Genomic DNA, 27,569 nt, shown 5'->3' with positions numbered 1-27,569 from the left:
CGCAACATGATATACCGATAGACACCCATGTGAGTTTGTGACAGGACAGGAAAGGAGAATTAAAGGGAAACCACATCTCCCGAGCCTTAAAATATCCCCTGGGCAGAGGAATCGCACTTCATAGCGACTTCTACATCATCTCCAGTGCCCATCGCTCCCCAGGAGCGCTGCTCTCACCGCGCTCTTTTGGCCTGATCAGGGACTGCGTCTGCCTCATGAGGCTACTCGCATTTTACAGCTTGGTAGACTCTTTTTGGGGGGTCAGGAGTGACCGTCTTACTCTACACCATCCATTTACATCGTCATTAACGAGAGAACAGATTCAAAGGTATTTCTGAAGTCTTCCAAGGGGCAGTTCCTCCGGGTTGCCTTTGAACCCGCTGCCCATGGAGCCAGGCAGGAGCACAGAGCGGCCTCCACTACCCCTGCTGCTGCCAGACATGAATCCCTAGGGCAGGCATCACCCCTCATCCCTCACCAGGGTCACCGCAGCCAGGAGGGATAAAAACCGCCCCTGTGGCCCCTCGCTTGCCCTGCCCCGGGTGCGTGGTTCGAGCCGGGGTGGCCGTCGGGGATGAACCGCACAGCCCGGTGCCTCAGGGCCTCACTGGAGTCGGGGTGTCCCCCCTCCTGCTGCCTTCCCGAGGGGCCGCGCACCCTGTAACGCCCGGCTCCATCCGCCCTGCTGGCTCTGAGGTGATATCTCCATTAGTGCCGGCCGGGCGCCTGACTCTGGGGAGAGGATACGGAGTGAGGGCCGGAGGCGGCCGCCGCAGCCGCGGCTCTGCCCCTTTCCCCTGCCCTCTCCCCTCAGCACCCCGCCTCCATGTTGGGCCGCCCCTGCGGTGCCGGCGGGGCCCTGCAGACGGCGCTGTGCGCAGGGCGGCGGCGCCCTCCCGCGCGGGATTGACAGGCCGGGCCGGGGGAGGAGGAGGAGGAGGAGGAGGAGGAGGAGGAGGGAGCGGCAGCGGAGAGCCCGTATCGCCCCGCAGCCCGCCGCCGCCGCCGCGCAATCCGCCGACATCCGCCGCGCCCGTCGCCCATCGCCCCTCCGCACCCGGCTCCCCAGGCGCTCCCGGCTCCCCACCACCACCACAGGTGGGTATCGGGGGCCGGCGGCGGCGGCGGCCGCGGATATTTGGGGCGGTGAGTGGGGCCGGGGAGGGGGGGAAGGAGGAGGAAGGGGAGGGAGAGGGAAGGTGGGACGAGGCAGCCCTAAAATGGAGCCGGAGCCAGCGGCTGCGGCACCCCGCGGCCTCCTGGCGCGGCCCGGTGGCGGCGGGGGGGAAGCGGCCGTACGGCCCAAGCGGGTTCCCCAGGCTGGGGTCTGGCTGTGGGGTTGCCCCCCTCCATCCTCGGGCTGTCGCAGCCGCCTGTGTTTGTTACGCGAACCCCCCCCCCCACCGCGGGGATGGCGGCGCCGGGGGCAGCCGCGGGGCCTGCCCCGGCCGCATCCCCGGTGAAGGGCCGCGGTGAGGCCCGGGGAGGCTGGCGGGCCCGTTGGCCGGGCTCCTGCACCCGCGGCGGGTGCCGGGGCCACCCCTGTGGGAGGCAGCCCGTGTTGGGGGTGAAGGAGGGCCGGGGTTGGGGGGGTCCCCGCTGCAGGGGCAGGTTGTTTTTCTTCATCGTCTGGAGTGTGACACAAAGATATTTTTGTCGCGCCGTGTGTGTGTGTGTGTCTCAGCAAAACAAGGGGGGGGGGTGGCATCCAGAAGGCTCGGTCGGTTTGTTATTGTGCCGGAGCCTACAAAAGGGTTGCTGAGGCCGAAAGCTGAAATGCGGTGTGGGGCGGGGGGCAGCTGCTCGGGGAGCGGGGATGGAGTTTGTGTGCGCTGGTGCTGAGTGAGCTCCGTAGGTAGGGCTGGAAAGATGGGGTTTGTCTGGTTTAAGAAGGAGTTTTTCATCTCCGTGGGGGAACAGATGTGGTGCAAGAGGGGGGAACCCCTATTGCAGGTCCTGGGACACATGTGCATCCTCACCCGGGGAGGTGGTTTGTTTAGTAGTGCTGGTTGTGAACTAGGAGGGTTTTTTCATTAAACAGGTGGTTACAAAACTGCCCTGGTCCCCATATTCAAAGCTGGCAAAAGAGGGTTGAATGAGCTGGGAGTTGTGGGGTTTGCTAGGAAAGTTGTTTTGTTTCTGTCTTCTGAACCTGCAGAGGATGGGATACTCTTCTAAGTATCAACTCCTCAAGTACTTGTATGTTGATGTACTGGTGTTTAGGGTGATAACATATAATAAACATAAATATGTAGGACTTTGGTAATTATGTTTCTTTCTAGGAGCTAAGTATAAGCACAGTGTCTGCATTATCAGCTGTAGCCTGCTTAGGGGAAGGCATCCTACCCCTTCCAGGACTGAATCAAGGTGTACGGTGGAAGGTTGGTTTGTGTTAAGCCTTGTCTTGCAGATGCACATGATGCCTCCACTGGAAGGGGCCCTTTCATGGTGGAAAAGTAGCTGATCTCTTTCATGGAGAGTCCAGATTTGGAGACTGGGTTCCTGAGGAGTAGATTACTCAAGATATAAACTGGCAGGGTTGTTACTTTTGGATATGGCTTTTCCACGTGCATTGTGGGATTTAGCTCAGGTGTCCTAAAAGCTAGTGGTGTGGGCCAGGGATTGGGAAGTAAAGTCACCTGGAAGAGAGGCGGAGGCTGAGGCCATATTCTGAAAGTAGAATTTGAAGAGAGGATGGAAAATGATGGTTTTGGGTTAATTTCTCTGAAAAGTTGAAGTAGCTCCCTGCATTTTTCACTCCAAATGAAGTATTGTGAATGGGGCTGGGTTTTATCCAGAGCACATCTGGGGTCATTGTGGGTTCATCATGGGCAGTGTTACTTCATTCAGGACTGTGGCCTAAGAGGTTCTTCCTAGGCAGCAAAGTCTATTTTGGGGCTATGGTAAACAAGACCTCTCCTTTATAACCTCTCTGAAAGGATCTACTCTTTTTACGGATAAAAAGTTCAGCTTAAAAATCCTATTCAGACAAATCACAAATTCTGTTTGAGATTGCAGGTGGAGGTTTGCTTGGTTATCATTAAAGAAGTCACACATTTTAGGACACTTTTAGCAGTCTTCACTGATAAGCAAATACGTTTCTACATGACTCGAATAGATACCTTTCCTTTAAAAAAAAAAAAGTAGCAAACCATGAGTTTTATATAGATTTCCCAAGTTGTCATTATATAATGTCTTGGTGACTTGTTCCTTCTAAATTCTGAGAATTTTAATTTGCTCTTACAGTGCATTTTTGGATGAACTGTGGGCTTTTTCTTCGTTTTCTGTGAATGCATGAGAGCTTATAAGTGAAACTCAGCCAACTGGCTGAAGCTGGAAAAGTAAGCAAATAGTCCATATGAATGCTGGAAAGGAGATGCAGGGTTTGAAAGTCTTTTAGTTTTAATAAATATGAATAATGTTCCTAAAGAATTTTGATTAAAATGCTTTAAGTTTATGGCCATATTTCAGTGAAGTCTTTTATTAAAGCTTTGTGTAAAACCAACCTTCAAAGGCCAATTTACTTGAACAACCTCTTCCTGAAAGCAGGGGTGGCATTAGAGTCTGCATTTGGCTTAGGCCTGACACAGCCGGCCTCGGTATCCGAGGGATGATACAAAGACGGGCAGCCCTCAGCCCGCATGTGTGTGGCACTGATGCTTCTGCATCCTCCTCCTCTTGCAGGGTATCCCATCTGAGGTGTAACTGGGAAAAAACAGGACTGTGGTTTCGGCATGTCTGGTAGTGCCTCCAGAGCCTGTTAGATTATCCATTACAGAATTATCTGCCTATTTAAGATTCAGAAGTGTTGGTTGCTCAAGGCCTTCATTGTGCTTACCTGAGCAATTGAAAGCATTTGAGGGTGAGCCTGGATAACTTTAAGTGCTGCTTTGTTGAAAATAATAGCAAGCCATTTTAGTTTTTCTTTTATGATGTTAGTCTGTACAAAGAGGTTTTGCTGTAGTGGTATTTCCACTTGTAATTGGGTGTTTTCTTGTAGAAGCAGTATGAACAGGAGAAACTGGATACATCATGGTAACTTCAGGGAGGGAAGAAGAGGATTTATTCCAAGGTCTAGACCTCTGTGGACATCCCTGCGCCTCTTTACTAGATTTCTCATTTATTCTGCAACTTGGCAATGAATAGGTTGTCTCAGTGTCAGGCCTTGCTTGCTCTTCAGCTGATCATGCCTTGTAAGTGGGTTTTGTTTTTCATGTGGCAGTGACTCATTCTCCTAATAGGTCGATAATTTCACAGCTCCTTATCACTAATTTGTCATTGGGAACAGAAGAAATACAACTGTGAGTCTGTCAGGTATCAGACAAGGTGGCGAAAACACACTGAGCAGGTAAGGGTTGGGGAGGTGCAGCTCTCTCCTTTGCAGAATATCTTTTTCTAACTGTTGAAATGAAGTGGCTTTGTTACAAGAATCATGTAACAAAGCACCTAGAAAGCACCTTCTGAAGGGGCTTTTGCAGATGTGTGCAAAACCCATGTGGTTTAGTTAACGGGTTGTTCTTTCTCACAGGAGAATATGGAACTAAAGCGGGAGATTGTGTTGTAATGTGAAGCCTCATTAAATGTAGCTTGGGCTCGTTTTTAGTGAGTAACTTTTGATATTTAGGATGTTGTCTGCGTGCATGTGTGCTTCCTGCATGGAAGTAACTGAGAAGTTGGAGCTTATGAGCTGTCTGTTTTGGAGCAAAGCTGCTGAGATGTGTATAGCCATAAATCCTGATCTCTTTTTGGTCTGGGAGCATTGAGACCATAATCAGAATGGATTGGAGGCTGATCTAGTAGCTGTGTATTTACCTGTGGCATTGGTAGGTTATGAAGCTGCTTGACTTGCAGTACTGTGGGGTCTGTGAGGACAGAAGGTGGTTTTGAGGTGTTAAAAGGTGTATGTGCAGTTCTGCAGGGGGCCATTGTATTTGCAGCCAAAATACCGTGTCTGTATTGGGGTTCTGAGCACTTAAATTTTCAGGAAGGTGCTGGTAGACTGGAAGGGACTTAAAAATACTACAGGTATTACTTTGTGGAGGACTGGTGAAAACAATCATACCTTGAATGAAAGGGATGAGGTAATGACCAGGTTTGAAGCATGAAAAAGTGAAAGAGGAGGTGAAGGTGAGCCAGGCCTAAGTGCAAAGAAATACAGGGAAAATATGAGGAGGAAGGCGAGGACTTGCTAAGAGCACCCTGGGATCTGGCCAAGAGGGCTACTCTGTTGGACTGTAGTACTTCAGATGTCCATAGAGCTTAAGTTAGTTGTTGGAAGCGTCCACAATAGCTTTTGAGCTATTTCAGGTGTGTAGCACTTAAGAGGAATAAACCATATAGTATTTGCAGAGTTAGCACTGGTGGAAGAGAGTTGGTGGAGGAATCCTTCCTGGGTAGCCACTGAGACAGTTAAGATGGGAATTGCAGTGGTGGCGCTGCAAGGAATGAGTACAGACAAGCTTGGAGAGCTTGCGCTGGGACTTTGCCTCCTCCCCCTTGTGTGGGAATATAGTGATTTTTTTGGAAGAGATCGGCCGTGGGGTAGGTTCTTCAGCTCTTCCTACCTGCATGTGGGCTGGGAGCCCGTACAAAAGCATTGAGTGCTCTTCTTCGGAGTTTGGAGTGGGTTGTGAAGCAGGCAGGGGGAGTAGGGACATGCTCAAGAAACACTTCTTCATTGCTGGAATAGTATGAAGTATGGTTTTTATCTTTTATTGAAATAACCAAAGAATCAAGCTCCCACCTAGAGATTGAAACTTCACGAGTCGTCACTCGGGAGCAGGTTCACAAGATCTGAGTACAACAGTCTCAGTGTTCTGTGCTGGAGCAAAATGTTGCCTTAAGTGATGCCTGTGGTCCTTTTGTAGTGAAAGCAGTGTATGGGGTGGTTTATTTAAGAGTTGTTCACAGCATTCCCCATGCCAGCATGCAGACCTGCTCCTCCAGAGCTCCTCTGGAGAAGGGCTTCATGCTGCAGCTGGCTGCACAGTGTTATGAAGGCAGTGTGATTCAGAGGGTGGTTTCCAGCCCCAGAAAGTGGGAGATGAAGGGTCTTCTTCGTGCTCTGGCACTCAGCATAGCTGCAGAGTTCCGTGGTGTCATTTTCCTATCTGGAAAATGAAGTGATGATGCTTACACACCTTGTCAGTTATGCATTGCAAATATCTGTGTAAATTAAAGCATCTGTGAAATGTTTTTACTTCCTGTCTGGCTTGGCATAGTTCAGATGCCCCGTGCATAGTGTTGAGTTGCTTAGCTCTCCAGAAAAGCTAAAGTTATCTAAAGATCCTTTCTCCAGAGTACTGCATCACACTGCATGTAACATGTTTTCTTACCACTTTGCAGCTGTGTCAGATTCCTGTCAGCATCCTTGGCAGTCATTTGTAGTGCAAATGGCTCCTATGAACAGGCTTCCTGTAAGAAGAATTGCTGTGCAATGCTGCATTGCCCTAGTGTCAGTAAAATCGGGGAACCTGGAGGAATACTTCCTTGGAAGCTTCAGCATCTGCAGTGGTTATGAACTGCAGGCTGCTCTGAACTGTTTGTGATCCTGTTAATGGTTTGAACTGGCTGCATCAGTCTTGATGGCTGTGGGAAACATAAAACAATCTGATAGAGAAATCTATTCAGCTCTTGCCAGGGTGGCTTTGTACCTTGCAGTTCTGGTACTGGCCCTGCTGGATGTGAAGGTGTCTGCCAGAGGAGCTCCCATGAGTGCCTCTGGGAGGAACAGGACTTGAGGGATCTGCTCAGCAGGGATGTACAGGAACCTCTGCCTTGTGTGTACAGTGAGGGATTGGTGCTTACTTCCTGCTGGTTGGTATCATTGGGTTTTATCTCTAGTCTTCATAAAGGTAACCTTTTGTACATAACCTGAGTGGGAGCTGAGGCCCTGAAGTTAGCAGACAGCCTGAGAGTGTGGAGAGGTGCAACCAAAGCTCAGGTCTGGTAGTGAGGCTCATCAGCACAAGGTAAACACCCGCCTCCCCATTCCAGTGTGATCCTTCCTGAGACTGCAGAGAAAACAGAGCTGTTTACTCAACAGCTGATGGCATTTCTTGTGTAAAGAGCTGTATCTGTTGCTGAAAAAATAACTGTTAACCCTAAGGACTGCCAGCTTTGCTCTGATTTCATCTCTTGGAGCCGTGACATCTCTGATTTTCTCTCTGCTTGTTTGCTTTAAAACCTGTGTTCACTGCCAAGAGATGGAGTAAGCTCCTGAGCTTGGGAGCAGGTGAAGGATTTGTGAGATGTTTGTGATTTCACTGGAAGAATTTCTCTGGTCACCCATCAGAATGCATCTCTTCCCTGGCAGCAGGTGATCCCAGTATTTCTGCTTGCCTTGGCTGTGGAGGGCGCTCTGAGGTGAGCTACATCTAAGGATTCCAAGAGGCTCTTGGGTTCTGGAGCTGGTAGCAGAGGTGTTTCACTGGTGCTGCTCTTGCTGTATCTTACCTGAGCTACATGGGTATCATCGCTGTGATGATTTTTAAAATTCTATGTGGCACAAGTGTCAGGACTAAGAGAATTTAACCACCTTGAAATGCAGTGCCAGGGGACAGTCCCTTCCACTTGGAAGGGGTTGCAGACATGGTAGATGCTGCTGCAGTGCTTTCCCTCCTTGTTTGACTCTTCTTAACAACTTGCTTGTAATCAAGAGCTGTGGGGTCTTGGCAGTGCAGGTTTAGGTGGCTGAGGCAGAAACCTGAGCTCTGGGATATTTAACACTGCCTATGGTCTTAGCTGTGCAAACTCTTTCTTTGCCTTGGTTACCCAGCCTGTAAAATAGGACTGATAACACCAGCTCTGTTACCCATCAGCAGATCCATACCAGCTGCTTGCAGTCTGTTGTTGCTCAGATACCTATATGCCCAGTTTACCTTACAATTCAGCTGAATGTTGCCAGGAGCTTTCTGAACAGGTTTGGCCAACAGAGCATTATGTCAGGGATTTGTTCTGTCTTTGGATTTAAATGGCTTGTTCTTGATCAGCTGCTTTGTTTTGGCATCGAGGGAACAGGATGTTGTATCTTATGTGTTCTCCCTGGATGTTGAGATCTCAGAGGAACCTGAGCAGGATGGAGTGGAAGGTGGAATCACTCTGGAGGCTGTAGGTAGTGTGCTTCAGCTCTGGGCCTTGGTTGTGAAGGAGCCAGAGTGTAAGTACAACTCAAAGGGTAAAGATTTTCGTTTAAATATGAGCCCTCCTTTGGGCGGGCAGCTCATGGAGCTTACTAGGTTGCTTCCCTTTCCTCTCATACTACAGTGGTTGAGGTCTGGATACGTAGAGGCTACAGGTGGTTCTTGCTGAACTGAGCTGCTCTGTCTTCTGTGGGGTTTGCCTCTTGAAATGTGAAACAGCAGAGAAATATGCTCCTCTATTTCTATTGTGTCTGGCTGCTGAAGTGCCTACAGGAGCTCACGGCTCCTAAGCCTGATGAGATTTATGGAGAGGTGCATCAGAGTCAGTTTGTGCTGGGTCTTGTCTCATTAAAAACATTTATGGCCTGGATGAGAGGGCAAGTGTGATGTTGGTAGTCGGTTCTTCCAGGTTGCTCCATGTGAGATACCTTGCTGCCTCCCTGCAGTAATTAGTTCTTGATTCTGAGGGGTATGAAAGCCCTGAAGTGCTTCCTCTGGGGTTCGAGATACAATTACTCTTTCCTTATAAGCTGGCACCAACAGGTGAGTTCCTTTTTCATGGTGTGGTGGGGCAGGTGGGCAGAAAACTGGCTCTGTTTCCCTGGAGGACTGTTGTAGACAAATGCTCCTTTTAAGGAAAGAATTAACTGCACACCTTGGGCTTGCTGCTGCTTGAAAAGGAGAGGGAGTTTTATGAGCACAGGATCTCACAAGCACTTTGTGGGCTGTGGCCCAGCTTTTTGACTGATTTTTTTATTTTTTCTTGCTCTGTGCCATAGTCTTGCATCCTCAGGATGAAGTATTCCTTATCCCTGTCTGCATCCTCAATTACCAGAGGTCAGGACTCCTTTCCAGGGTGTGGCATTGTCCAGCCCTTGCAGAAGGGACCACAGAACTTGTTAATGTTTTTGTGTAAACATAGTTGAGCTGTTCTTCAGAATCCAGTCTGCTTTATCTGTTTCACAGTAAGTTACAGATCCACCCTTTCTGGCTGCCTTTGCCTGTCTGCCTTCCTTCCCAGCACTGGGGAAAATTGTTTTGCAGAGATGTGAAGCTTCTGTATTTTACAGGCCAAAGCTGAGATTAGGAAGATCTATTTTCTTGAGAACTGTGCAGTGGCTCAGGAGCAGGAGCTGTGATTCCCAGCCTGATGGCTCATTTATAAGAGGGAACAGCAGGTGAGCTTGGTGAAGACAGAACTGAGAAAACGAGGTCGGGTCATCTTACAGGGCATGCCCTTTCTGCCCACTGTCATCATGTTTTATCTCAAGCCTGTAGAGCTCCACGCCGCACAGCTAATGATAGATGAGCTGTCCAGAAGGCTTCATGGTCCTGCTGCATGTCTCAAATCCAGGATGGTTTGGCTTAGAGAGTCCTGATGATGGGGCTGGCCAGTGGGCAGGTTTGGCAAACAGCCTCCAAGAGTATTACTCAGCTAACACCATACCTCTGCAATATATCATTGGAGATGTGATCTTGGTCTCCTATTCCCTGTTTTCACAGGGAGGCAAGATGCAGAACAAAGCTGGAATCGTGCAGAATTAAAAGAACTGGTACTGCCAAGTACACCTATTGAGCTAAGCAAGGAGGGTCTCCCCTTGTGAATCAGAAGCTTGGTTACAGGGTGTCCGTCTTTTCTCTGTACTGCAGACTGCTGACTTGCTTCTCCCTGTCTCAGGATCTGGTGCCACATTCAGGATCTAGATAGGCCCTTTTTTAGGTGTACCAGCAATTTTTGGCAGCTCCATCTGGAAACAATGCAATAGAGTGGCAGCAAGTGGTTTCCTGTGACCTAGACTCTTGATATCCTAACCCTCTGCCTGCTGCACTACTCTTCTGCATTGAACCTGTTGACTTTGTACTCAGATGCTGATGTTCTCCTGTTGCTCCCCTTACTAAACAGTCTCGGAATGCTTATCTGGTCCCTTTCCCACTAGACTAATGATGTCTGCCTTGCCCAAAGAGGGCTTCTACAGGATCTAAGTGGATCTGGCACGAAGCCCCTAGGGCAGTTGGTCATGCTGTTTCACCAAAGCTCTTCCGATGGCAACCAGTGGTGTCCTTCATCACTGAGGCAGGTGACTGTTTCACAAAAAGGTGATTCTGGGTGAGACATGGTCCAAAAGAAGTAGTGGTTATCTCCCTGCTGACAGGTAAATGTTTAGCTATGAAAAGAACCAGCAAAACTGACCATGTGTATTTTTAAAGAGAAGACAACATCCATAATCTTCTGTAAAACTATATTGTGCTTTTTAAAAGGTTTCACGTTACCAGTAGCGTGATAGAGCACAAAAGATTTTAGTTTAACATCACCTCCAAACACTTCTCTGAAAGTATAGTTCAGCTTCTGCAGCCTTTTCTGAACAATTTATAAAATTTCAGGTCAAATCTTCTGCTTCTGGAGAAAAGCCTTTTCACTGTGAATTTCCATCCTATTATGTTGGTTTGTGTTTGTGACTGCTGCTGTGCGTGAAGGAGTGAAGGTCTGCAGTGGTCTCTGGTCCTTTCCCTGGGTGATTGTGCTCAGGGTAGAGCCCAGTGGTGCATGAGTAGTTGAAGCGATTCCTTCTAGTGTGTGTGTGTGTGTTACCTTTCATACATCTGCTTGCCCTGTGTAATTAATGCTGGCTACCTTCCAGGTGTTCAAGCTCCATCGAAGTCTTGTGAATAAAACAGCAGCCCAGCCTACTTCATACATAGATTTACAAAGAGCTTTGCAGACAATCCTGTTTGTCAGGAGTCTCTCCCTTTGGCTGTATTTTCAGCTTGGGGGTTTCCAGTTGTTACCAGAGCCAGTACCTCAAGGTTTTCACATGGCTCTTTCTGCAGGATGGGCTCCCCATGCTCAGTAGATCCCTGCTGCAGCTCCAAGGCTTGCATGCTCTGGCACTTAAAATGTCATATTTGATCTCTGGATTAGAACATACCCCTTTAAAAAGCAGTTGGACAGGGTCAATACCCAAACATCAAATCCAGGGCAACATCATGTGGACATAAAGACTTATGGGTAACAGAGCTCTCTGCCCAGGAATTGACTCTGGTGCAGGTATTTGTACTCTGGAGTCTCTAATGTAACTGATCACACTGCAGTATTTTCTGATTCCTCTGAGACACTCTGTATTTTGCACTCCGGTGCTATCCCTGGATGTTACAGGAGGCATTGCTGGCCCTCCAACGGGAACAGCTAAACTCCATGCTAAAACTGATAGCGAGCCTTCCCCCAGGGAGCGTAATAAACCCAGAGAGAAACCTTGTGGGAATGCTGGTGATAGATATTTTTGATTTCTCTGTAACAGGGGATAATGCTTTCTTCAGGGTCAGCTCTTGGACACAGTGACCCTGAGCACCGTTCAGAAGCCTTGCCGAGACTGTCAGTTGTCAGCATTGACATGTGCCTTCTGGTTCTAGCTCTCCTAATAAGAAGCTTGCAGGCTGGCAGGTCAGTTCTTAATGAACTTGATGTTATCAGAAATGGCCTTCATTCTGGAAGGCCTTGATGATCCCTGCCAGGATTCCCTCCTTGACTCTGTGATGGGAAGATAGCCCAGTGTTGTGACAGCTGTGGCCAGTAATGCCCGTGAATAGCTCAGATCCTCTGTCAGGAGGGACAAGCGACAGCAAGGTCCTTCCTGCCTGCAGGATGGCTCCAACTGGGCTCAGCATCACTGCAGCCTCTTTGCACAGTGACCCCATGGAAATTGCCTTACCTCTCTATGGACTCATTTTCCCCTTTAGAGTGCACGCATAACACAGAAAGCTGTTTTCACCTTTTCAGTTTCAAAGCATTAGAGAAGTTCAAAGTAAATGTCACTTATCCAGACAGCAGTTGTGGCTGTCCCAGAAAGCTTGACAGGGGGCTTTAACCCAAAGTGTCCTCAGCCCCTCTTTTCTGAAGTGTTTGTTTATTCCTCCTGCATCCTTTTAATGATATAAGATGTAATCAAGAGGTAGCTGAGACCCAGTTACATAAGTGGTTGTCAGGGTTTCTCTTTGGCAGCATTCTGCTCCATGCTTTTCACGTGCTGGCTTTCTGGAACTTGGGGATTTTCTATGACCCTAAGTCCTGAACCTGATGTGGTAGCTCCTTTCATTTTTCCTGATGTTGACTTACTTTGTCTGGTTTGGGTTTTGTAAACCTCACGGTGAATTTTGTTGCTCAGGATTGTGCGAGACAGGTACAGGACTCACGTGGTGTGGAGAGACCCTGAGCGAGGCTCCCTCTGTGAACCTGTAGGAGCTGGTGGCTGTGCTCCTGCCAGCGCAGCTGCAGGCTGGCATGCAGCACCCACTGCTACTTGCTCTGATCCGGGGCTCCCCACAACTCTGCCAGCTCAAACAGGTCATTGTTCTCAGCCCAGCTTCTGTTTTCCTGCCAAGTCCATGCTAATCACTGGGTTTTTCTCCCTTTCTCTTTTATGTCTGTCCTACTAATAACATACAGTGGAAATGGGCAAGCGTGGGAGGAGCTGTTGTTTTCTTTGGCACGCAGTGACCATCTGAGCAAAGAGTGAAACAGATTGGAGCCAAGATCTGTTTGTTACTCTGCAGGAAAAGGTGCCTCAAGAACGCTGGCCAGCCCCGTTGCCTCTGCAAGCCTTTGTGCTATGGCCCTGCGTGGAGGTCCAACAAAGGTGGCTGTGAGAGGCTTCTTGTGGAGCCCGGTGTTTTTCCCCAAGCATCTTGTCGATGCTGTTATTGAGTGACAGAAAATGCTTTTCTTCCCTTATCCTTGACCACGCTGCTTAGTGTAGCACACAGAACCCACAGCTTCTTGCTCCTGCCAGGCCTGATATAAATCCTGCAATGCAAGAATGAACACTACATGGTGCCAGGTTTATTGGTCAGAAACTTGCCCCCTGGCAACAGTCTTTAGATAAGCTTTATTTGCCTATTTCCAGATAGCAGCACATTGTCAAAACTGGCTGTATCCAGCATGCTTGTGGTCTGTGCTTTATTTTGTACATAATGTGTGATGGGCTAATTCTCTTACCTGGAAATCAGTTTTGAGAAGGCATTGCTGGTAGAACTTGTAGCCTCTGGTCAGATACGCTTTCTTTCAGAGGGTGATTCTGACTGCATTTAAAACATGCTTTCAGCTGGATGAGTTTTAGAGAGGGTGAAGGGTGGGAAGGTCTGATACACATTGATATACATATATATAATTGTGTTACTCTAGCTGAAGTTGCAGCCTGAAGATGGGATCTAGCAGATGGTCTCTGACCTAACGTAATAGAACTGCCAGCAGTTCTAGGCTCAAAGTGGAAACATTGCAACAAGAAATCTGGAAGTCTAAATGATGTGTGAAAAGGTTAGATTGAGCCTCTAGATTTGAGAAAAACGAGAACGGAGAATCATGCTTGAGGAAAAATGAAAGATCCGTTGAGAGTAAGCAAAGTTTATTTTCTGACATAAAAGCTGACCTAGGGGGTGTGTGTTCCCAGTGTTTCAGCTTTGTCTCAGTCTAGGAGCCAAAAGCTGAAAGTAAAGATGCTGACAGCGTGAAGGGTGTTAATCACAGCATGTTGTGCCAGCAGAAAGATCAGAGTGAAAAATTAACAAACCACATCAATTGTGAAAAGTGTGTTTATAGCTAAAAAAGGTGTTGAAGGTGCCAGCAACAGAGATGTAATCTCTTTTTATCAAGTGTGTTCAGGATTCATTGTAGATCTGCTGAACCCACAGGTTCAAGAGGCTGAACCTGTTGAATTTGACAAGGGCTTTTGGACTCCTTCACTCTGTCTGATGGCCACCAGATGGGAAAAGGGAATTCGAAGAAATAATTCTGTTGCCTTCAGGTGGTGCTTTCAAAGCATTAATTGCTGGTATGAGTCACTAACTGTGGCCAGTGTGGAACCGTAATCCTGAATATTACAGACCTGGCTACCAGTGCTTTACTGGGAAACCCAATGATGAATTCCAGTATGGTGTAAGATCCAGTGCTTTCCTGTCACTTGTGTTTAGGAATCCTTGTGTGTAGCTGCTTATTGTCAGACTTCTTCTAAAGCAAGGACTATGTTGACCACCCTCTCTTGTATTCTCGTACTTCAGGAAGCTTACCTCTTTCAGCACTGGAGTGTCAGGGAAAAGAAGAGATGCTGTGAGAAGTGTGTTCCTGCAGTTCTTTTCAATGTAGGAATCTTAAATCCCACAAGCTTCTTGTGACTAAAGAGGGTTAAAACCTTGTACCTAAGTGTGTCTGCTCACTGGATATCTGCAGTTCTAGCAGTTATGTGTGTTTTACTTTTTACTTGCCTGAAGCTAAATAACCCATTTGGTGTTTCCCTGATTCTGTTTCATTAAAAGGCAGATCGGGAGCGGCGCAGAGCAATTTTCTTACTAGATGACATTTCATCGCAATGTCCGATCGTTTGGGGCAAATAACCAAGGGAAAGGATGGGAAAAGCAAGTACTCAACTCTCAGCCTGTTTGATAAGTATAAAGGAAAGTCAATAGAAGCTATCAGAACTACAGGTAAGAAATACCTTCAGAAAGCTCCTGTTCGTGGCTTCCAAGAGGGTTGTTGCAGAGCTAGTTCAGGCCCTGTGGGTAGGATGCCCAGTGGGAAGCAGCCGAGTTGCAGAGCTGTTTGCACTGGTGTTTGAGCCTGTGTTTCATTAGGGCGTCAGGGAAAACGTCTCTGGTTCTTTGTGCTGCTCCTATTGTAGAGGCATGGAGGAGGAATTACAGCAAAAGAGCTGGGGGACTGTAGGTCCTTTCGTTTAGCCTGTGTCTTTGCTGCAAAGTGATCAGGTTGCAAACTTGATTCAAAGCCTTACCAAGACAAGGCAGTTAAGCTGACTGAAGGGCCTTAAGTTGCCAGGCCTTTTGTGAGGTGAGAGTGGATGACTGAAGAGATCTGGGGAAGAATGTGAGTTAGATTTGTAGTGGAGACATGACCAAAAGTAGATCGTCAGGTCAAAATATGTAAACACTGTCTGGACTGGCTCTGGATTTAGTGTGGGAGTAGAAAACCAAAGAACATAAAATGCCATCTTAATAAATGTGATCTGGTGGCTAGAGTTAGAAAATGAAGACCTCAGAATTCCTGGGTTGGATTACCAGAGTCTGCCTGCCAAGAGGTGGACTTGGGTGGGTGTTACCCCAGGCTGTGAAAGGAAACTGCCACTTCTTGTTGGTGAAATGAAAGAGGAGTATTTTCGCAGGTAGCTGAAAGACTCTGGGAGCATTTTCTGTTTGGGAGAATTACTTCTCTCTCCCTCATGACTGTTCAGAGGCTGCCCGCTACTCAGCTGCTATGGCAGATGCTGCTTCGCCATGGTCCTGTGGGAGATGACCTGTATGTTCACGTGGCAGCAGTGGTGCTGTTTGCCATACAGTTCTGTTGGGACAACACCCAGCCACAGTGTCCTAATTAATGTTACTTATCTAGCAAGATATAGCCCTCTCTGAGCTGCCGTTGTTCCTTTCTCACTAGTTATTCCTAGACATGGCTTACAGAGTCTCGGGAAAGTTGCTGCTGCCCGGCGCATGCCACCTCCTGCAAACCTGCCTAGCTTGAAGTCAGAGAACAAAGGAAACGACCCCAACATCATTATAGTACCCAAGGACGGTACAGGATGGGCAAACAAGCAGGATCAGCCAGACCAAAAGAGGTGGGTAGAGCTATGTTTTGTCAGGCAAGCAGCAGCAGCTGTGCACTGATGTGCTATGTGTTGGACCTTAGAGTGATCAGTTCTCTGTTGTCTGTGCCAGTGTAGAGCCAAGGTTACCTTGATCTTTTAGCAGGTGCCATATTGCCAGAGTTGTCTGTCTGTCTTCTTGCCTTCCTTCCCCTTTGATCTCCTCTCTGCTGTCTCTCTGCAGTTCCAGTGTGACGGCTGCACAGCTGCAGGAGTCGCTGCCGCAGCAGGGTTTGCAGAAATCTGTCTCCAATTTACAGAAGCCGACACAGTCAATCAGTCAGGAGGTAGGTGCAGGCATTGTGACTGCCACTCTGCCTCCCCTGTCCCCACACAGCTTGAGGGTTGTCTTTAATTGTCTGTGTAAGAATCATCAGGCTGCAATTTGCACAGCAGCTTCTATATAATCAGTTCTTGTAGAATTGACTGTCTTGACTCCAAGTCATTGTGCCCCAGGAATGCTGTGCTGCAGTTAAAAGTATAATTCTGTGCAGGTTACTTCTGTACCTTTTCAAGCGTGTGCAGGAAGTCTAGCTTTAGTCTCGAAAGAATGGCTGGAATGTGGGATGGCTGGTTAGCACTTCTAAGCTATTTTACTTTGGGTCTAATTCCAGTGTTGCTTGGTGACAACAGATACAGCTCTTGTTCCCAGCCTGATGAGACTTGATAAGAAGAGATCTGGTCATATGAAAGAAGTAGCCAGTGTCAGGACCTGAAAAGGCTACTGGCAAGGGAAGAAGCTTCCCCAGAGAGTGCAGGGACTTGGCCCCTCTGTGCTGCAGATTTCGCACTTACAGTCTGAAAAAGTTCCCAGACCTCAAGGTTCAGGTAAATCAGGACAGGAGTTACATTTTGAAGAGGAGGAGAGTGGTTAATGCATGAGAAGGTAGAGTAGCCTTCAAGCTGAAGTGTAGCATGGAACAAATCTAGAATATTAAGAGGAACCATATGGCAAAATGCAAAAGAGCAGAGGGAAAGCTTGATTAAAGGGAAGAAATCAAGAAGAATGGTTTGAGGAAATAGTTGATGAAGATGTGAGAGGAAATGAGAAACAGTCATGAGACGTCACTGATCTGTGGATGTTGGGGTTTGTTTGTGTTTTGTTTTCAGAGTACAAATTCAGTGCCAGGTGGACCAAAGTCATGGGCACAGCTGAATGGAAAGCCAGCAGGACAAGAAGGTGGTGAGTATGATAAACAGAAATGGAGCTGGGTATTCCTTGCATCTCCCAGATAAGCATGAGATGGAGTGGACTCCATTTCTTTCTGCCTTCTCTGCCTGGACCAGTGTGGAATGATGACACAGCTGTTTTGGTTACAGTGCAGTGAGGCCTTGAGTCTTGTTTTCAATCTGTGTGGTGCACTGGCTGGAATGATGCAGCTACATCTGTTCAGGTCTGTCACTGCAAGGCATAGTTTGAACAGAGTGTGTTTATTCACCACTTTGAACCAGCATTATTCATGCACTTGGGAAGCAGCAGGGAGTTCTGGGAGGTGAAGGTTTTGGAGGAGAAGGGAAACACTTGCCCCTTCTTGAGCATCTTCCATCAGCCCAGAGCAGCATGTAGTAAAGGTGCAGAAAGCAGAGTGGAAGAGTGGAGGGGTTGGTTTAGAAGAAAAGGGGAGGACATTGCAGACTGGAAATACAGGCATCTCTGTGGTTAGCAGCACAGGGAGCTTCACCTAATTAGGTGGTTAAAGGTGAGGCTATAATGATAATGCTCAGGAAGGCTGCTCACAGCATCCCTGGTCCAGTGTCAGTGGGTGGAGGTGGTATTGGAGCTGTTGCAGTATTTACTTGCCTATGCCTTGGCTGAGACCTTTCTGTTAAATCTCCCTGGGTAACTGTGCTGCTAATGGGTTCTGTTTGACTCAGGATCCTAAAGCACTGTTAGCAGAAATTGAGAGTTTACTTGTCTTCACATGCATCCATTTCCACACAGGAGGTGATTTCCAGCTGCACTGAGTACTGCCATTAAAACTGTAGTGAGAATAACATCTCAGTTCCACTGGTTTAATGTGAACAGACCTGGCACCATTCAGTTGTTGAATGAAACTGCAGAGATTTGAAAGAATTGAGAGAGCTGCAGATTGCAGAATTGAAGGGGACAAGCTTCTCCTTAATGAGGGATAATGAAGAGACAAGTCCCTTAATGAGAAGGTGTTTCTGAAAGGCTAAATGTTAAAGCAGAGGCCTGTGCTTGCCTGAGGTTGGTGGCCAGTGCAAAGACTGTCTTGTTTGGTTAATTGGTACTTCTGAGACACTTGGCTGTGTCTGTACCTCCTACGGTTGTTTTGAAATCCCACCATGTAACAATGTTCTTAAAAGATTTTTTGAAAACTCATTCTAGGTCACACACATCAATATAGAGTTCTCAACCCAAGGAAAGAGTTGCATATGTGGCTAAGAGCAGCTTAATTGGAAGGTAATTGAATCACAGAAGCATCAGAAATCTGACTGAAAGGACTCTCTAGGCCATCCCATCTCCTCACACCTCGTCTCCAGTGGCATTGAAGAATTGCTTTTACCTTCTAAGCTAATATAGCAGTTTCTAATATTATTGACAAAGAGGAAAGTCCTTTGCTTTTTGCTCTCTTTTAGGTATTACTGCTGTAAAGTCTTTCTTGGAGGGTATATCCTGAAGAAGTGTGGTCTTGTAGATTAATCATGAACTGCTGCATGCCAGTGTTTTCTGTATAGGGGCATTTGGAGAAAAAGAAAGATGCACCAAAGTTTTACCAGTGTGATGCTACCATGGGTTAGAGTGCAAATTGTTAATGCCTGTGCATTAACAGTTGTTATATTGTGCGGCCTTACTTGTGGGTGGAAGCCTCACCTGAAGGGCACATTGTCAGTACTCTCATTGCTGTTCTATTTCTCTAGAATAATACAGTAGATATCAGAACTCCTGGCACATCTCAGATGTTTTGTGGTGTGTTTGAGAAATGTCATCTTTGTGTATGCTCATCTCTCTGAAATATTTGAAGATGTTACAGGCAGCAGTTCCAGTGTCTTCCCTGGAAATACTGAGATGGGAGCTCTTGTGCAGTGGGCAAGTTCCAGAAAGTGAAATGACTTCAAGAAGCCTTGATGTTTTAGGGCAAGAAGGGACAAAGGAATGAGCCTCTTCTGTCAGGTCTTCAGTACTCATTGCTGGTACTTCTAACCTGGCAATTCTGAAATGCCTTTTTTAGAAAGAGAATTAGCCAAGCAACACCAAGAAACAGTTCTCAGAAAAGGAGTTTTTTAAACCCTTAGTAGTGCAATAGTGATGACAATTTCCTTTTATTCGGTGTTACCTTGCCAACAGCTTTAGGAGAATTGCTGTGGTTTGTTTTCCAGGCACTGGCAGATCTTTAGCATTGACAGAAAGCTGTCATTCTGGGGTGGCTGATGACTCAGCAAGACACTTCGCCAGTGACTAGAAATGAAGCTGGTCTGATCTGGCCAGTGATCTGCATCTTAAAAATGCTGCAGCAGGGAAGAGTGGGATAGAGCACATAGCTGTCAGGCCTTATCTGTGGTCTTTCACTGAGTATGTCGCCAGAAATCTTAATAATAGCCTTCCCCTTAGAGTGAGATCAGAGCAGAAAGAGTCTGAAATGTCAAATACTTGGTAAGAGGTATCAGCTATAATGGATCTTGCAGAATTTATACCTCTGCCTCAGTCTGAATTTTGTACTTTAAAAGAACAATTGGACACTGAGAAAGTTCACTCTGACGTTGCTGAACGTGCGAATTTAAATGAAGCTCCCAAGTGAAAGAGTGTGGGAGTACTGGGTGAAGGCATGTGTTGTTGTGTTGGTGACAGTGTCTCAGAGTGTTTTGGATGTGAGCTGAGGTGCTGGTTTGATAGTAATTGGGGTTTAAAAATGATGGAGATTCACATTCTCTGGAAACAAGTTTCCAAGCTGATCTCGTAAGGGAATTGAAAAAGTGGAAGGATCTGCTCTGAGTCCCGCACTTACTTGTCTGACAGGTTCAAGGGCCTCAAGCCGACTGTTATCCTTCTCTCCCGAGGAATTTCCGACGCTGAAAGCAGCTGGCGAGCAGGACAAGGTTGGCAAAGAAAAGGGCGCCTTAGATCCGTCGTATGGGCCAGGACCAAGCCTCCGCCCCCAGAGTAAGTCAATGCTTGTGTCTTTCTGCCTTATCCTGGCTCATAACCCCAGAGACTGTTCTGGGCCGTGGGATGGCAGGTCAGGATAATATCAGATATTCACCTTTATCTTTTTATGAGCTCACATGTGTCCAGCTGCTTAGCAAATGACCCCAGATTCACTTGCAGTGCTGATGTTCTCTGCCTGAGTTCTGTGGTCCAGGCAGCGGCGTATGGAGTGTCATCTACTGCATTGTTTAATAAAAGTTGCTGAGTGTTGTTGCAAAGCAGGCCCTTTCCCCCTGGGCTGGGGGAGTCACAAGTGAAATGGGTGGGTGGTGTAATGTGGCTTCTCTTGGAGTGTTTGTGCATGATCTCATTGGCCTTCTGCAGGGTTAGGGATGGGGAGCAGGGTTGGTTGGAGTTCCGTCTTATTGACAAATAAGGACACCACTGGTGCAGCAGTTACTTGGTAACAGCTGATGCTGCTACACTTTGGAAAATTAACACTTTGAGACATTTTCCTTGGTCCCTGTTGTTCTTCTGCATTAGGGCTTGACCCAGAGTTTTTGAGCTTCCAAGACTTTCTGCTGGAGGAGTAACTCTCTGCGTTTACAAATGCTAACATAATTACCACCTCCCTTCCAGATGTCACCAGTTGGAGGGAGGGCGGTGGGAGGAATATAACCTCTGCCACATCTCTGACCGCCTCCCCTGCTGAGCTGGGCAGCAAGACCCCCAGCACCGGAGACGGAGCCCCCTCCTCAGTGAGTGCCAGCGATCCGAAGGAGCCGTCTCTCCGCCCAGCTCAGCCTGTCCGCAAAGGGGCTTCGCAGTTCATGGGGAATGTCTACCAGCCACCTACATACCATGATATGCTACCTGCTTTTGTAAGTTGTTCTTTCCCCACAGCTGCAATGTCCTTATTGAAATGTGTGTGTGGGTTGAGGAAGTTGCGATGTTCAGTTAGTTCAGTGGCTTGCTCAGGGATTCCCCTTGATCTGTTTTTAGCTTCCCCTGTTGCATACTTGTGCTTTCAAGCTGGAGTAGTGTAACACAGCCTTGCTCAGCCCAAGGAAAAGTTGCTGCTTTCCCTCCAGAGCTGGTGAGGGTAACCATTAGCATGTGGCATGTTAGGCAGCCAGATGTGAAATGTTTGGTTTCCTTTTGTGTGGATGCAGCTACCATGCTCAGGTTGTAACCTAATCTGGGAAAGCCTTCGTGTGACAAGGAGAAAAAACAGGCTAATCTGCTTTGCCTTGTTCCAGATGTGTCCGCAACAGCCGTCTGAGACCCCTGCATCGCTGGACCGAGGGTCTTTCCCTGTTCCTCAGCTTCGCCTTGAGCCCCGGGTACCTTTCAGACAGTACCAGATGAATGACCAGGATGGGTAAGGCTTCTGTGACCATCCCACTTCAGGGGCAGGTTCAGGGTGGTGACCTGAACCTTAAACTATGCAAGCGTTTGGGCCAAGGATTCAGTTGCGTAGGTGGAGAAGCAGACAGCCACAGATGAAGCCTGATTTTTTTGACTTAAAGAAGTAGTGCTTTGCTTCATCTGCTGTAGCACCTGAAATGTTGCAGTACTGTAGTTACTATGTGTCTGAAGAGCAGTGGACAAGAGAAGCAGTTGTGTATGATTCTGGACTGGAAGGGTGGCAGGTCTCACCTATCAGCCCTAGACTGTGGGTACCAGGTAGACAAGGGGAAAAAAACTTTGGACAGGGAGAGAAGGTTGGAGGTTGTTGTAAGTGTGTGGTAGAAAAGGACTGACTCACTGCTACAAACTTGACTCTACATTCTTTTCTTTACTGTTTCCTGTTTCTAACCATGTTCTTGCATTTCCCTGTAGAAAAGAGAATAGGCCCAGCCTGTCCCGCCCAACACGTCCGGTTCGGCAGCAAATGGAGAGAGCACCTCGGCCCACCATTATCAATGCAGAGAACCTAAAGGGGCTGGATGAACTAGACAATGATGCAGATGATGGATGGGCAGGTAAAGTGCTTCCGTTCTCCAGCTTCAGGCAACAACTTAGGAGGTGACGTAGTTACTCTTCCCTGAAGCATGAAATAACCAGGATGTGTATTTGGTGGCTGTTTCACTGCCACAGAAGGAGGGCAAGCAAAGAGTGGTATGTGTAGTTGTGAATTTGCTGTTGGTGTAAATGATGACACAATGGATCCTTCCGATCCTTTCCATCACACTGTGCTCAAGGAACTGGATCTGAAGACTCCTAAAAACTGAAAACACCAAACAGGAGGATAGCAGTATGGCTACATGGAAGAATAGTTAGTCCTACTTTTTCAGTCTGGCCGTTAAGTATCCATTTACTAGCAGTCTTGCTTGGTGACTGTCTCGTTTCCAGCCCCATTCCCAGACTGTTTGCTGCTCCTCTTCTGGGACCAGCTCAGCTCTTGAGCAGTGTGGGTCCACACTACTTGCATGATTTCCAGTGGTGGACGTTTGGCTTTCCAAGTAGCTTATGTCAAGCCTATGCCAGAGGGGGCATAAGCTTTATCAGGACAAAGAACCTGTTCCTTTTCTCTCATATATCCTTTCACCAATCCTGCTTTTGTAGGCATTCATGAAGAAGTGGATTACTCTGAGAAACTGAAGTTTAGTGAAGATGAGGAAGAGGAAGAACCTCTTGCTAAAGATGGACGACAGAAGTGGTAAGAAGAGGCTGTATTTGCATCTGTGGTTGTTTCAGTAAAAGTAAACAATACCAGGATCTTCTTAAATCTTGTTGTAAATGTTGAGGGTTGATCCTGTCTGATTCATACTGTAACTTCGTTGATTCCACTGGCCATCGTCATGAATGGGCTCCAAGGATGTGCATAGGTTTTGATGCTGAGTGTCAGGATGCCAGGTTTTTTTTCTCCTCCCAATAGTGGTATTACTCCTTATGCTCCTTAGGAGGAAAACCATATTGCTTGTTCTGGTGGCTTTTTGATCTTTCCTTTCTGCTACAGTCAGATGTCTTTGCCACTTTATAACAGTGGAAGTGCTTTTTGAGGCAAGTAACGAGTGTAACAGCAAAGCTGTTTATTACAGGAACAGCTGGGATCCCAGAAGGCAGCGACAGTTGTCCCTGAGCTCTGCAGACAGTGCAGATGTCAAACACACCTTGGAGGAAGGAAAGAATTGGAGTGACTCGGTTGGCTTGTCCCGGTCAGTCCGGAAAGGGCAGGATTTACAGCAGCCTCTGAGGAAGCTGAATGGCTGGAGCTCTTCATCTGAATACCAGGTAGCTTGAACTCCTGTGAGTGGATTTGTGCCACTGAATGTGACACATTGCTGCAGGGAGAATATGGAGCTATTAAGTAGAAATAACTCCCCCCACCAAAAGGGGGATTTGCATGCCTGAGAATAGGAGGGGAGTTCCTCGATGTGATGCAAAGCTGAAGGTACAGGAGAAGTTTGGGTCGTATTTACTGAGGAATGTTTTTCCTTTGGCAGAAACCCACAGTGGGAAATGTTCTCAGACAGCAGTCCCTCGAGGATAATAAAGAAGAAAAGGTGCCACTGAGACAAAAGTTTGTGCACTCTGAGATCTCTGAGGCTGTTGAGAGAGCCAGGAGGCGGCGGGAGGAGGAGGAGCGACGAGCCAGGGAAGAGCGTCTGGCAGCCTGTGCTGCGAAGCTGAAGCAACTTGATCAGAAGTGCAAACTGGCTCAGAAGAGTGGGGAGACCCAGAAACACCCAGAGAATGAAGACGTGAGACCAGCAAGCACAGAGAAAAATGCTGTGCAAGAGAACGGTCCTGCTTTCCGTAGAGGTACAGAAACATTGCTTGCCTCAACTTGTGAGACCCGCATTTTTTTGTTGTGCCAGTCTCTCACCTGAAGTGTCAGGGAGGTCCTGGGCGGGAGTGTTTGGAAGGTACCTCGTCAGCACTTGAGATCAGCTGCTTCATGTACTCTGCAGAGTATTTTGGATTGATGAAGGTTTATTTAAAAAGTCCAGTTAAAACAAGTGCAGGCTTCTTTGGTTGCCTCTATGTATGCTCTGTCAGCTGTGCTAGCAGAGATGTGGTCCTCTTGATCTTCTTGTGATTGGATGATGATATTGAGAACGTGCTTTTGGGCCCCAGGGCAGAAAATCTTTTATCAGTAAGTGCTTGCACGTTTACGGAATAAGAGGGGAAAGAGACTTGGTTTACCCCCCAACCCCACTACTTAAGCAGAAGGCTGATAAATCCTATTTATCACTAAAACAAGATGGACAAAGCCTTCAAGAGCTGTCAAAGCAAGTCAGAGAGATTGTGTGTAATGTGCTATATATGGTTGTAATAAAGTTCAACCAAATAATGCAGTTAGGACATGCCCTCACCCATGTATGTTGTGATGTGGTGCACTTGCAAGCCCTGGCATGAGCAGGGATCTTCAAGGTTTATTTTGTTCTCTGCAGCAACCCCTGAGTTTCACACGCAAGAGGCCCCTGTTGGCTATGTGGAAGAGGAGGCGCCTGCCCCAGCAGCAGCAGCAGCCCAAAGCAGCAGTGAGGAGGAGCTCAGAGAAGCTCCCTCTCCAGCACAGGAGTTCAGCAAATACCAGAAGTCTCTTCCCCCACGGTTCCAGAGGCAGCAGCAGCAGCAACAGCAGCAGGTAATAGATGTGACACTACCACCCCTCTTCCTTTGGACTCCCACCAAACCGTTGCATTTGTTTGATTCTCAGCACCATCAGGCCCAATTAACCAACTGTCTTTGGGCTGAGAGGTGATAAATGGGGTTCTTCTTCGGTACTTGAGATTACAGGTGCATCCTGTCTGATGGGTAAAAGGACTTTACATGGGTTATGTGAATTCTTCATGCACCCTTTCATGCTGGAGCTGTTGTAGTTATGGCTTTCTGTGGCTGGTGAGAGGCATGGGCAGGCCAGGTTTGTCACAGATTTGCCTGGGAGGAAAATAGTTGCTGCTGTCAGAAACGTTGACTTGTCTTACATGGTTGTCTGGGTGTCTCCTGACAGCATGAGATCTTAGGGACTAGGTGATTCGTAGCAGAGCTCTGGTTTGCAAATGTGTGTCTGCAGGAGAAGCTGGGGATATGGTCCCCTTCCCATATGGCTGTCTTGGATCTTGCTGTAGGCCTAATCCAGTGAAGTCTCGTGTCTTTGGTTGGTGGTGAACCTGGGGAGCATCTGTTCTTACTCCCCTGGCACAAGATGAGAGCCACTGTTCTTGACTGCTGCAGTGAGGAGGAGCTGAACATACAAATTCAGGGAAAGGAAGACCTTCGGGGATGAGCTGCTTCCGTTTCACTTTGCTCTTGCTGTGCCCTAACCCTGTTAGATATGAGGAGCCATTTGCTTGCCAGGGGCAAACTGTGCTCGGGTTGGCAGGAGTTTGGGCTGCTTGGGGACAGAATGTGAGCACAGTGAAGCAGCACATTCCCATTTTACCTCCTGCCTTGGCAGAGAGCTGGTAGTTTACATCTGCTCTCATTTTCCACCTACCCAAGTTTTATCTGTGAGGCTTTTTCAGATCTTTATTTTTGTTGCACCATGAATATGTTTGGTCTTGGCTGTTTCTTTTTTATTTCATTGAAAACTCCCTTCTGGGGCTCTGAGAGATCAGCCAGAACTGCTGTATATCTTGCATCTTACCTGGTCTTACAGTGCTGTATGGGCCATATGTGCTCTTCAGCTCTTTTTCCAGAGGCAGTGAGCCTCCTTAGTCAGACTAAGGGACAGAATATTCAGGCTTGAGATAGTGCATAGTTAATTGCCAGTCTTCATAGAATAACCACTTGAAATGTGATATAATCAATGCTGCTGCAAACCATAATGAGGAGCTCACATTTGGCTTTTGCTTGGGAGCTCAGTAATTGCTCTTTTATGGATGTTCCCCTGTGCTTGTTACTCGGCAGTTGACATTTTCATGATTCAAATGCACAGCAGCAAACGCTGCCGATGTTACTCTTTGAGATGCTTTTAAACTAAAAAGAATTGGATGTCTCTGCTGCCATGCTGGTAATTCCTCAGGTCATTGCTACTGGAAGAACATGAAATTTTCATTTTTATGTTCTCTTACTCTCTGTGGCATTAGTATGTATGAGGCAGTTTGTATTTTGGCTGGTTTGTATTGCTGCTTTGGTAGCAATGGTTCCATGATAAGAACAAAATAAATACTAGTATTGGTGTCATTAATGAAATATTTTCTCTAAGGTACTAGAGCACTGGATAACTCAGATATAATCTTTGCATTTATCTGAGTTTCCTGCTGTAATGATGTGTCAGGTTCAGATTTAAGGATGTCTCTCTGGCTCTGCAGTAGGGGATTGTCTTTCTTGAGCAGTTACAGTGTCTGACACTGCTGTAAGCTCAGTAAGAATTGATGGTGGAAAGTTCGACAGGTAAATAGATGTATTTCATGTTAATGGGAACCCTTTACCTTTCAAAAACTTTTGGACGCAAACCTCCCTTAAAATATAGGTGATTCTTGGACCTTTAGCAGTAGTTAAATGTCAAATCAGATTATGATCATGACAGTTGTCAGCCATGCAGGAGATGGGAAACAACCTTAAAAGTGTCAGCTTGTCTCTGGAGGATGCAGGGGAAATACTATAAATTATTAATAGCTCTTGATTGACTTGAGGTTGTTCTTATCTAATCTGTTTGGCTAACATGAGTAGCACTAACTAATACATGTGCACACTAAATAACTTACAATTGCATTTCCTCTAAAAAGGAGCATGTTCTGAAGTATTTGGTTCCAATTAGGAAGTTGTTTGACAGGAACCTGTCCTGTATGTCATAGAAACATTAATAAAGTGCAAACTCTGGGCTTGAAGCTGATCCCTTGCATTTGGCCACATTTTCTGGCCTATGGAGGTGTGATATTCTGGCTGCAACATATTTTGGCTGTTCTGGGTATTCAGAAAATAACAACTACTGCCACGTTCCCAGCTGGTAGAGTTGCCCTTTATCTTCTCTACCCTCCCATCTGATCTGTTTTTGAGACTCTAGTACATGGAATGTGTTTTTCTTTGCCTGGCTGTTTTTTAAATGCGATTCCTAGCACTGTGACCATTCTTGTCAAACAGCTCATCCTCTTCCCTGCAGGAGCAGCTGTACAAGATGCAGCACTGGCAGCAGCAGCAAATCTATCCTCCCCCATCCCATTCCCATCCCCAACGAACCTTCTATCCGCCGCACCCCCAGATGCTTGGCTTTGATCCTCGCTGGATGATGATGCCCTCTTACATGGACCCTCGCATGGCCCAGAGTCGCACCCCTGTGGATTTCTACCCTTCAGCCCTTCACCCATCAGGTGAGGTGTTTTCAGTGTTTTCCTTCATCGTGCTGTTGAGTTGATCCATGTCTGGAAGGTTGCTCTACTTCAGCCACCTTACCTTCATCCAGACTTTAAATTCTGGCTGGCTGTGGTTGACCTTCTATAGGGATGAGAAAGAGTTGGTTGCAGTGAGAGCTGGTTAAGGGGATGGAGGAGGTTGGGAGGGAGGACGCCTGCCTGTCCATCCTCTGCAGTGCAGTGGGAGATCTTCCCTAACAGCTATGGAGCCTTGGAGGTGTAAAAGCACATCTTACCCTTAGAGAAGGATCAGATAGGGAGTTACTGTAAACATGTGGAATCTTAATAGACCCTTTTTTGGGAACTGGGATCCTGTAGTTCCTGAGCTGTGTGCTTCTAGCACCTTCCTATGTTGTTATTGATCTTCAGAGGT

The 27,569-nt window shown here is 47.2% G+C and overlaps 1 protein-coding gene across 8 annotated transcripts in view; it reads left to right on the top strand.

Moving 5' to 3' along the window:
- The first annotated feature begins 936 nt into the window (after positions 1–936).
- PRRC2B (proline rich coiled-coil 2B) overlaps positions 937–27,569 on the top strand; it is a 44,257-nt gene continuing 17,624 nt past the window's right edge. For 5 of the 8 annotated variants that reach the window (XM_065696025.1, XM_065696023.1, XM_065696024.1 and 2 more), the window contains exons 1-14: positions 937–1,098; positions 14,445–14,612; positions 15,577–15,754; positions 15,966–16,068; positions 16,892–16,964; positions 19,761–19,904; positions 20,529–20,770; positions 21,149–21,270; positions 21,732–21,874; positions 22,458–22,551; positions 22,934–23,126; positions 23,339–23,657; positions 24,290–24,486; positions 26,947–27,154. In XM_065696025.1, coding sequence (XP_065552097.1) covers positions 14,498–14,612; positions 15,577–15,754; positions 15,966–16,068; positions 16,892–16,964; positions 19,761–19,904; positions 20,529–20,770; positions 21,149–21,270; positions 21,732–21,874; positions 22,458–22,551; positions 22,934–23,126; positions 23,339–23,657; positions 24,290–24,486; positions 26,947–27,154 — 2,131 coding nt within the window. In that variant the 5' untranslated portion in view covers positions 937–1,098; positions 14,445–14,497. Of the gene's footprint in view, positions 1,147–14,444; positions 14,613–15,576; positions 15,755–15,965; positions 16,069–16,891; positions 16,965–19,760; positions 19,905–20,528; positions 20,771–21,148; positions 21,271–21,731; positions 21,875–22,457; positions 22,552–22,933; positions 23,127–23,338; positions 23,658–24,289; positions 24,487–26,946; positions 27,155–27,569 lie in introns of all 8 variants that reach the window. The other 3 variants (XM_065696022.1, XM_065696021.1, XM_065696020.1) reach the window with 3 other exon arrangements.

Source organism: Lathamus discolor, chromosome 15, assembly GCF_037157495.1.
Source record: "Lathamus discolor isolate bLatDis1 chromosome 15, bLatDis1.hap1, whole genome shotgun sequence".
NCBI lineage: Eukaryota > Metazoa > Chordata > Aves > Psittaciformes > Psittacidae > Lathamus > Lathamus discolor.
This window is presented reverse-complemented; position numbering and strand designations above follow the sequence as displayed.